The 11,770-nt window shown below is 35.6% G+C and overlaps 2 protein-coding genes across 2 annotated transcripts; one reads left to right on the top strand and one right to left on the bottom strand.

The window, feature by feature from the left end:
• Positions 1-3,295: 3,295 nt before the first annotated feature.
• On the bottom strand, positions 3,296-5,731 carry HELRODRAFT_134299 (hypothetical protein; the record flags this gene model as incomplete). The annotated part of the gene is made up of 6 exons (XM_009024845.1): positions 3,296-3,370; positions 4,147-4,212; positions 4,291-4,374; positions 4,922-5,093; positions 5,279-5,392; positions 5,631-5,731. Coding segments are annotated over 6 exons (612 nt in total), but the record flags the coding sequence as incomplete, so codon positions are not given.
• Positions 5,732-6,057: 326 nt separating this feature from the next.
• On the top strand, positions 6,058-10,230 carry HELRODRAFT_66478 (hypothetical protein; the record flags this gene model as incomplete). The annotated part of the gene is made up of 3 exons (XM_009024181.1): positions 6,058-6,133; positions 9,082-9,168; positions 10,088-10,230. Coding segments are annotated over 3 exons (306 nt in total), but the record flags the coding sequence as incomplete, so codon positions are not given.
• Between the last annotated feature and the right edge of the window lie 1,540 nt (positions 10,231-11,770).

The following is an 11,770-nucleotide window of genomic DNA, read 5'->3' as shown; positions in this document are numbered from 1 at the left end:
TGCATTGCATCTTGCTTTTAAAACTCACTTTCTTTTTAATACTTGCAGCTTTTCAACATAAATTTTTGCGCAAAATGTGAAAAGTTTTTAATCCCGCACACACACACACACACACATACATACCCACACACACACAAATTATATGTGTGTGTGTGAGAGTTGAGTTATACATGCATGAAAATTTACAATCTGCGATTTTTTGTTGAACATTTGAACATCTGCATTTGTTCATTGCTATGGCCGTAGACAAAAAATTGTGCAATGAATGGAGGGGCCACGAATAGTCATCATCAGCACCTGCTATTTTCATATTATTCATCATCTGCTGACGAACGTTCGATAACACGTGATCAGAATCAATGTGATTGATTGGCTGGTAGGCGGAGTTCACGCTTGATTGACTGAACGTGGAACCGCCTTCCAGTTTGTCTTTGAAGTTGTTGAATAAATGTTTTTGGAACTGTTGTTGCTGCATATGATGATGTTGCTGTTGTAGATGATGTTGTTGTTGCAGATGATGTTGTTGTTGCAGATGATGTTGTTGGAGGAAGTAGTTGTCGTACGAATCTCTACAGGGCATCCCAAAAAACATTCCCGCTCCCTGCATGCTGCCTCCCATCACATCCCTGTCAATGTTGTTGTTGTTGATGATGATGATGTTGTTGCTGGTGATGATGTTGTTGTTGATGATGATGATATTGGTGTTGTTTATGTTGACGTTGTGACATGTAAAATTTTATTTAGCGGAATCTCATTTTAGTTAACGGATTTACTTGTTGGCACTCTCTTCAAATGCATAAGTTGACAATATTATTTTTAAACACTTCTATAATTGTGCTTGTTTTGAATTTCATTTTACCAATTTTACAAATTAATTGTTGGATGAGTGTGATGAAGATGCTTGTAAAGATGCTGTATATGTGGTGGACAGGGAAGCAGGGAGTTGATGACCTTAGCAACTCAACGAAGCGCTACAAAAATAGGTTCACAGGTCATCGCATGCATTCCTCTTTATTTGCTTCAACATCTATCTGCAGTTCTCCGCTAATATAAATGTGTGTGTGTGTGTGTGTGCGTGTCGTGTTGTTGTGCTAATATGTGTGTATAGTACATACATATATGTGTACATCGTTCAAATGGGTGTATGTTGTATTGGGCTGTTTTGTTTGCTGTTCTATCTATCTGTCTGTCTATATGTTTGTGTTTGCTGGTGTGTGAGTGTGTGGGCGTGTTTTGTACTGATTTATGTATACCTGTGAAAATAAATTGTTTTGAATAAACAGAACTCTGCTGGTTGGTATTGATGTTTAGAACTAACAATTTATCTCAATGGCACAACTACATTGTTGTTAATTAAAATTAATGATAAACACGAAGAAGTGCCAACAACAAACAACGAAACTAAAAATAGTATAAGAAACTGAAATCGAGAGATAAGCGTAAAATGTAAGAGAGAGGTTAAGTGGTCAGTGAGTGCGTATTTGTTTTCGGACAAGTGTCACAATAAATTTATTTGCGACACAACAACACAACAACGGCATGCAAACACACCGACACCTACTAACAACAATACAAATGACACAACATCGTAGTTGCAACAGCATCACATCGCAAAAGCATCGCATCGCAACAACATCACAACTGTGTAGTAACGCCGGAGCACGACAACAATATTGAGAACGATTTCAGTTTGATTGCATATCTTATTGATTGAATTTTTGATGAAATTCTACCACATATACATCAATCAATCAATCAATCAATAATACTTCCAATAAATTCAAAATTTGATCAACTTTTAAATCCTACGTTTTGAAATGTAATGTTGCTTCTAGGAATAAGAATTGGATATGATTTAGAAACTGTTTCATAATTAATCTAATGAATATTTGAAATTTTTTTTTAGCAGACTGTTTTGTAAAAAGTTCAAATTGACATCTGAAACATGCAAGCACATGTTGTCGATTCAACGCCAAACGGTGCTTTAACATGGGAAATATTTTAACCGAACCAGACAATCCAATCATCGCAAACAAAGTCCTCAAAAACAAAAAATCTAATTATGATTTCGACCGCTTCAGCAAAGATTATTTGGCGGATCTAGAAAAGAGAGAGGCAACAGGGAAAATCGAAACAAAAATTTTAAAATTGACTAAAAATTGACGTGATGACCAAAAAAAGTGTTAGTCAGCTAAATTTTCGCAGCAATAGCAACAATGTTTGTAGTTTTTGGCTCCACCATCAAATTTCAACTTTGTTCAAATTTATTTTTGGCCTCCGTCAAAGTTGTCCAGATTTGCCGTTTGTTAGGCTGGTAAAAAAAATAATTTAAAATGTTATGAAGTTCTTTTTAAAAAACATTAAAAGGGACTTCCTAGGATGAAGGAGCTATTAAAACACGGTCAAGAACGTTTTGGTGCAGCTGGTAAAAAGCAAAGCCAACTTTTCTCTCTCTCTCTCTTTCTCTCTCTCTCTCTCTCTTTCTATATACATATATATATATATATATATATATATATATTTTACAATATTCTATAAATTCTAACGGACTCGGTAGAATTTATAGAATATTGTAAAAATATTGTAAGATATATATATATATCTAGATATATGTGTGAGCAAATAATTAATATTCAGTTCAATAAAATCACTTGTTTCTTTATCTGTTACAACATGTTACAACTTACAACAAGTCATCAAATAAATACAAAATTTACAACAGTAACAATGCAACCACGGCATACACAACAACCGCAGTGTGCCAAGGAACAAATATATGCAAACAGCAATGTAACAGCAATATTAAAAACATCATGCTAAACACAAAACCCTGTATAAATAACGTTTCGTTTGAGTTGTCAGCGTCGCAACATGCACTCAATAAAATAAAATGTGGTCGACAAATTTTTCCACCAACACAACATGTTTTCACTCCCAAGAGAGCCTTTTAAACTAATAAAAAAATACGTTTGTTTTGAAAGTTAACATAATCTGCAACAACCATTACATCATGAAACAATCAACACATCTTGCAACAACCAACACATCTTGCAACAACCAACACATCTTGCAACAACCAATACATCTTGCAACAACCAACACATCTTACAACATAGTTCACACACACATCTTAAAAAAAATCAACAACATAATTTCTTACTAACTCGTCAATAAAAATAACAAAACAAACAGCAAAGCAGTCTGTTTCAAACAACAAAACAAAAACATGCAACAACAAAACAACAACAGTAAATATTAAATATGAGTACACAGCGATACACAGCAACAACAACCTATCCAGATCACTGAGTCTCGATGAATCACGAAATCCTTTGGCGAATGGATTGCTGTCGATTTTCAGCTTGGTTATCTGTTTTTGGTTGGTTGAAATATTTATTTGTTTAGCCTGTCTGCTTTGTCTATCTGTTTGTTTGTCTGTTTTTTTGTCTGTTTGCTTGTCTGTTGTTGTAGCATGATATATACTTCAAACTTCTTGCATACAAACTTGGGATATGAGTGTACAACAATACACAAAGCGTTTTTAAAATATTCGCCAAGATATGTGTGGTATAACTTGTGTTAAAAAATTACGTATGTTTAAAAGACAGTAAGCACATGATCTATCGACTTGCTAGAAAACATGCACATGGCAGTTCTTGCAGGTCCCGCAATAATTTCACATTTTGTTCTTTTATAACATGCTCGAAAAATTTGCTCTTTTATAAAATTTTAAATTCTACTTTTTTCCAAAAAGTGTATTGAAAGGCTTTCGTAATCACATGCATCCAATCACTGTTGAAATGCAGGCGGGCAACTTCATGCAACCATTTTAAAACATAATTGCTCATATCAATGCACAAATGCTCAAACATTTTTGCATTTTGCATCATAATATCAAAAATTGGGCTTGGTTCGAATTTCACGCATTTTTAGAAGTTGCTTGTTCTATATTGTTACAAAACTTTGTGATTTTAAGTCAAAATTAAAACCAACATAATTTGATATTTCAAAAAATATTTTAGAGAATGATAATGAGGAAGAAGAACCATGCATGCAGAGGAGCATGCAGAGGAGCATGCAGAGGAACATGCAGAGGAACTTGCAGAGAAACTTGCAAACAAACATGCAAAGAAAATGGAAGCCTACCAATTGATTTTGATAGGCGGTGACAGCAATGAATATCGTTTCCGGAAACACAAAAATTTTTGAGCACTCGTTTGATGATGATGTTGTTGTTGTAGACAACAATGCAGTTGTTGTTGATGATGATGATAATGATGTGGAAGGGACTTCAGTGGATGCATCGTTCATCAGGTTCTCCCTCAAAACCAATCGTATGCGTGGCTGGTACTTGTGCATGCTGTTCAGTATGATCTGCTGAAGTGCATGAGGTGTTGTGAAATGATGATGATGATAATGGTGATGATGATGATCATGATGGTGGGTGATGACGATGATGATGTCGACGACAAAAGGATGATGTTGTCAATGCTGAAAGTGCAATAATGTGGTGATGATAGTTACAAGAGAAAGTAATGTATATAAATTGCAAACCAGGATGAAACTTTTAAAACGTGTGTCCATATAATCCATTTAAGCGTAAATATGATACGCAACCGCAATTCCGAAATGCAACTTAACAATTTCATTTAATTTATTTCAAAATTTAATCATAAACTGCATTGTTTTTTAAAATTCAAACAAATTATTTTAATGGAGTTACCAGACCAGGTCACACGAGCGTCGGTCGTTACAGCTGCACAATATGCCAACAAAGCAATTTAGCAGAGAAATTATACTATAAGAAATTGATAGTTTGCAGAAAGTTAGCTATGAGCGCGAAGATGATAATGCTTAACAAAGATGTCGTTTGTTGAGAAACACGAGAAACAAATGTGAAGAGAAACGATAAAAAACAGACGTGTCCAGTTTTGTCCAACATGTTGTTGGTCAGTTTGATCTTCTCGAAGGAGACAGTTTGCTTGGTCAACTGTTCGTAAGTGAAGGGTGAGTCGGGGTGCATATAGAGGCGGGTGGGGAGGGGAGGGTCTGCCTTGCCCGCAACCAACCACGAGGAACGATGGTAGGCATACCTGGTGTGTATTCAGTGTTTGAGGTGTGTGTGTAGAGTGTATGAGGGGTGTATGAAAATAGGAAATAGAAATGATAAAATAAAGATAAACGTTGAAAACTTGAACAACCAAACAATGTAAGTATTAAAGAGCAGCGACGAAATGATTGAGAGGAACAGCATTGTGTGTTAACGGTTAATGGTAACAACCTGTATCTTTTATTATCGACCGGCACGATATCCATGAGAACATTGAACTTGCATCTCTCCAAGTCAGCAACCAAATTGGAAAATGAAACCCTCAATGTTGGAAACATTCTTCTGCATGTTGCACGAGTTGTGTTGTGTTGTGTGCTGTGTGTTGTACTGTGCAGTGTTGCGTTATGTGTTGTGTTGTGTTGTTCTATGTGGTGTGTCGTGAGTGTTGTTTTGTGTTTTGTATTAAAATGTTGACGCTTTGAAGTTTTTTTCCTCAAGCCTTTGTAACAAATCAAATATGAAGTTACATTTTTTTTTTATAATTCTCAACGTAATAGTTTCAACGGTAAACCAAATTAACCTTCCAGATTTTGTGATTATCATTTCAGTGCCAAGTTCAAAAAATTTGTCCCACAAATCCTTGGTCTCTAATCTGCATTGAACATCAGCTAGTGGATCGTTGTTGCTGATGTTGTTGTTGTTGTTGATGTTGTTGTTATTGTTAATGTTGTTGATGTTGTTGTTGTTGATGATGTTTTTGTTGATCGTATTAGCGTTATTGCTGGTAGTAAAATCTTTACTGTGGTTTGAACTGGGAGAGTTGTTGTTGATATTGGTGTTGTGTGACAAAATGTGTTTGTCGTGGTTTGAAACCAAGTTGGCGACCGGTGAAGAGTAAGCAAAAATATTTTCAAAAACCGAGTTGTTGCTTATAATGTTGTTGTTGTTGTTGCTGCTGTTGTTGTGATCGTCGTTAGTATTATTATTAATATTACTAATAGTATTATTATTATCATTGTTGTTATTATTATTGTTGTTGTTGTTGTTGTTGCTGCTGCTGCTGTTCCTGTAATTTGTTGTTTTGTAGTCAAATGCATTGTCATTGTTAGTTGAAAAAGTTGAGGCTGATGTCGCAAAGAGCGCTGATGTTGTTGTGGTTGGAGTGGGTGAGGCATCCAACTTACTTTGAACTCTCTGTTTATTTCTCTCCGTGCAGCAACTGTTTGGGTTGTTGTGGACGGATGTATTGTTGTTCTTTTTCTTGTTTATCGCGCCTAAATAAGATGGAATAGTTGTTGATAAAAGAGAAATTGTGGATGATGTTGTTGTTGCTGCTGCTGATGCTGCTGTTGCTTTTAGGTTCTTAAAAAGCACTGACGTACTTTTGCATGATGAAGGTGAGGAAAATAAAAATTCTGGCACAAAAGAAGATTTAGATGACAAAGAAGTGGATGATGATGTAGAAGATGATGACGATGATGATGACGAAGAAGTGGATGATGATGATGGTGGTGGCGCATTGATATTGTTGGTGTAATTTTCATTATCACGTGACATCATCCTTGACGTGGGATTGGATGGATTTCTACATGGAAGATGAGTGTGTGGTTGGTCTTCATGATGACTCCAATTATGAAGTTTTCTTATCATCTTGTTGCTGCTTGCTGGCTTAATAACATTGCAGACATTTTCAACAACGCCATCCTCCTCATCTTCTCCTTCTTCGTAACCATTGCGGCTATCCATGTTGCAATCCTCATCAACAACATCCTCAACAACATCATTATCAATTATGTCATCACTTGCTTTCCGGTCCAAATGTTTTTTTTTCGGATAACGAATTCCGTTCGTAAAATTTCTTGCGCCAAAATGCTTGAAATCATTATTGTTAATGTAATCATCGTCATTGTCGTCATCATCAATGTTAAAATTTTCGTTTATATCATCACCACCATCATCATCCTCCTCATCATCGCCACCTCTTTTAGCTTCAAGACTAGCTTTATTTTTCATTAGCAGGTTGTCAATGCTGAAAGACATTGGTCTGCTGCTGAGGTTGTGTCTGTCTTTCAGCGCCGGAAATGATGCAGCTATCGAGAACGATGACGTCAAGAGAGAAGATGAAGATGACGACGCTGTTGGCGTGAAGAAGGATTTCACAAATTTGTTTTTAGATAATTTCTTGCTGACAAAATTGACGAAAGACTTTGAGGAGAGAGCGGAGTTGAAGCAGCAGGTCGTCATCGTGCTGTTTAAGAGCTGGTCCCCGGTGGTGCATCTCTCCGTTGTGAGACCTTCACATTGGTTGCATGTGTCATCGTTCTCTTTCTGCATCGTGTCGTCTTCGTTCGAATTGTTACTCTGGTCATCGCTGCCGTTCCTGGCTTCGTTGCTCCTGTGCAGCTTCTGTGCCGCTTTGTTCTCCTTCATGTTAGGTAGTTGGTCGTTTTTTGTGAATTCTGTACAACTGATGTCGTCGTTGTTGTTGTTGCTGCTGCTATTGTCGTTGTTGTTGTTGTTAGTTGGGATAGTAACACCACATTTATTGTCATTTTGATCAGAATTTAAGAATGTTTTAATCTTCTTGTTGTTTCTGTTGTTCCTATGTTTTATTTGCTTTAAAAGTCGAATGTCGTTAGTGCATCGTTTCTTACTTTGTGAGCAATAAACGTCACCACTTTTGATGTTAATGTTGTTGATGTGGTTGCCATAAAATTTGTTAATGTTGTTAGCTAAATTGTTGTTGTTTATGTTGTTGTTGTTACCGTTGTTGCTGTCATCACAATCAGTCTCATCAACAGCACTTCTTTTGAATGCTTTCATTGACTTCAATCGGTGCATGATGGTAGAACCTGCAAGAGATCTCGCCGATGATGAAGATGTTAATCAGTGGCTGCTGCTGCTGCTACAGTTGCTACTGCTCAACAAAGTGGAAAAATATTTGGATGGAATTGTAGTTATAAAACATCAGACATCAACAACTTCAAAAACATCTTCAAAATTCGTTAAAAAAAACGTTTACACATATGTGTACTGCTTTGAAGTTTATTAACAAATCATTATTCCTGGCTTACCTGTTAAATAATATTAATTCTAATTTAAAATCAATTGTTTAAATTTTTTAAGAAATATTAACAACAAATCAAATTTAAAAATATTTTTCAAGTGCAAACGAGCAAACATTCAAAAATTCGTTCACCAAACATCAAAAAATCATCTCTGCAAGCATCTTCCTCTTATATACTTCCACCCTCTCCTCCATACACACGCACACATCATCACAAATACGTACAGTGTATATATATATATGTGCAATATAATATATATATATATTTACTTACATGTATATATTTCTTTACATACTTCACTCATACACAATGGAACATGGATGCATGATAAGTAACGTTCTCTGTGACATATATTTTCGAAATCATTAGCGATTGGTTGCTGGCCGTCATACCAACATTCCGTGCGCGCTCACACACACATCATCACACTTAAACTTCCACATGTGGCATGCATGAAGAAGTCAAAAATTTTGATTCCTAAATAAATAAGTTATAAGACGATGATAAAAATACTTTAAGAATTGTTGAAAAGCTGAACCAGAAACTGATCAAATCTGAAAATGCGGTGATATTTCTTAACAATTGTATCTTCTACGACAGTCTTAAACATATATATATATATGTGTGTGTGTATATATATATATATGGGATATTTGTGGAAATTATGAATTCAGTTATTTTGGCATTCGTTTATTTTGTCATTTGCACAACTGCATTATTGCAACACATTCCTACGCATACGTACGTACGTTTATAGAAACATGCACACATACATCCGATCAGACACACACACGCACACATATACACACAAGCACACGCATACATACAAACATATATAGACACACAGGCGCGCACACACACACACAGTACCAACATGTTCGGTCAGATACACATAAAGCAGAAGAGTGTGGCATCATTATAACGCTTGAGGGTGTCACGAATAACAATGAAAATCTTGTTAAGGTCCGTTTAACTGTTGTTACTGCATGTGTGTGTGTGTGTGTGTGTGTGTGTGTGTGCGTGTGTCTGCGTGTGTGAGTGTGTGCGTGCGTCTGTTTGTGGGTGTTAGGCTTACTTTTTGAACACCGTATTTCACAAGTATGCCTGTGTTTACGCTTGCATGTTGTATGTAGTATGTGTAGAGCTTAAAATTTAAAGTGTGTGTGCATTTTATTGTTGGACAAGACTGTACACTAAATGAACATGCATGGAACAAACAAACACACACACACACGCACACACACACACACACACGGTGCAATTATCACACTTGTTACATCTCTTCAGTTTAACTTTAAATGGTTGCGGAAGAGGTCTTCATTCATTCATTCATTCATTCATTCATTCATTCATTCATTCATTCATTCATTCATTCATTCATTCATTCATTCATTCATTCATTCATTCATTCATTCATTCATTCATTCATTCATTCATTCATTCATTCATTCATTCATTCATTCATTCATTCATTCATTCATTCATTCATTCATTCATTCATTCATTCATTCATTCATTCATTCATTCATTCATTCATTCATTCATTCATTCATTCATTCATTCATTCATTCATTCATTCATTCATTCATTCATTCATTCATTCATTCATTCATTCATTCATTCATTCATTCATTCATTCATTCATTCATTCATTCATTCATTCATTCATTCATTCATTCATTCATTCATTCATTCATTCATTCATTCATTCATTCATTCATTCATTCATTCATTCATTCATTCATTCATTCATTCATTCATTAAAAGATGTGGCGTCACTAAAAGAGATGATGTTGACACATTTGAACTTTCATTGAAACATGCACCACCATTATCAACATCCCACCAACAACCACAACAACTGCAACAAAAATCCTGTTAGTTAAGTATAATTCACAAATGAATCTCAATTATAAGTTGTAAGTTCAAGAGAAGGAAGAAAAGTTTTCAACATTTAACAGTCTGTGAGCATGTTTGTGTTCAATCGAGATATATGTGTGTGCAGTTTCAAGTGTGGATGAATGTATGTGTATTTGTGTGTGTAAACAAAAAAGTGCATGCGCACAGATGCATGTGTGTTTTGATGTACGTTTGTATTTGTTGTCATCTTAATTTTGATTAGAAGAAAATAAAATATCTCAACTTTGTTTGGATGCAATGTATGTATGTGCAATGCATTCTAAAAATATGTATAATTGTATGTGCACGGATGTGCGATTGTTTCTTTGCGTGTATCTCCATCTACATGTCTGCGAACATGTTGCCAAAAGTCCGAATGCTGTGAACATGTTCTGAACGCTATGAACATGCTCTGAACGCTGTGAACATGTTCTGAATAATGTGAACATGTTCTGAATGCTGTGAAAGCGAACAAATTGACGCATCTGCAATTGTTTCAGTGTCTGTTTCGATTCACTATCCGCTCCAATCATAAATGTGCGTGCACGTACGTATATCAAATGCATGTGTGTATCGAATGTGTATGTACATCAATGTGTACAATGCACAATTCTTACAAACACTTGTCGTGATGTTTGTACATTTTCATAGAAGGCATGTCTGGCGCTGTTGTTGGCATTTGTTTATAATGCTTCTCGCTTGTTAGAGTTAGAAAACAGTTTTAACGATGAAAAGATCAGCTTGATTTTAGATGTTTCAATGAAAAGTGATCCACTTATGCAATTCAATCTGCCGGAATAATTTGAAAATTTAAATTTCAAACCACGTTCGTGTAAAATAATGTATACATAAACATCATGCGAACAATCCACTGTTGTTTTAACAACAATATCAAAACATTGGAAGCAGTGCCATCAACTTCATCGTCAACAACTTTATCAACAGACCACAATACATAACCACAACATCAGAACAAATACAACTACTGACCCAAAAACAACAACAACAACAACGAATACTACTAGCATGATAACATGGACTATCACAAAAACCAAAACCATAACGACAACAACAACAACAACGAATACTACTAGCATGATAACATGGACTATCACAAAAACCAAAACCATAACGACAACAACAACAGCAGCAAAAATAACAACAACAACGACAGAAGGAAGAAAAGGAGCGTAAAGAAGAAATAAATATTGAAGATGAGAGGAGGATTGATGGACAGAAGAGATAAGACAACTCCTGCTGAAAACGTTAATATGTGGAAACGATCTGAAACATGATTGGCTCGCTCAAATACTGATTCTCAACTCCTATTGGCTGGCATCACATCAACTGGACACGCCCATTTGCGCTATTTCAAAAATGTCTTTTTGTGTTGTCGTGTTTATCGTCCATGTTGTTTTTATCGTTGTTGTTGTTGTTGTTTGCGTCGCGGGATAATGTGTGCTTGTGTGTGTTTATATGTGTTTGTGTGTGTGTGTGTCTGTGTGTTTGTGTGTTTGGCAGGCGTATTTGTGTTATCTTTGTTTGGTCATTCATTTGTTCAAATATTACCATAAAATTTTCTGATCAGTTGACGATGGTGGTAATGTTGTTGTTGACTTTGTTGTTGTTGATGCTGATGTTGTTGTTGTTGATATTGTTTTTGTTGATGTTGTTGATGTTGATGTTGTTGTTGCTGTTGTTGTTGCTGCTGTTGTTGTTGTTGATGTTGTTGTTGATGCTGTTGCGGCTGATG

This window comes from Helobdella robusta (assembly GCF_000326865.2).
Source record: "Helobdella robusta unplaced genomic scaffold HELROscaffold_4, whole genome shotgun sequence".
NCBI lineage: Eukaryota > Metazoa > Annelida > Clitellata > Rhynchobdellida > Glossiphoniidae > Helobdella > Helobdella robusta.
This window is presented reverse-complemented; position numbering and strand designations above follow the sequence as displayed.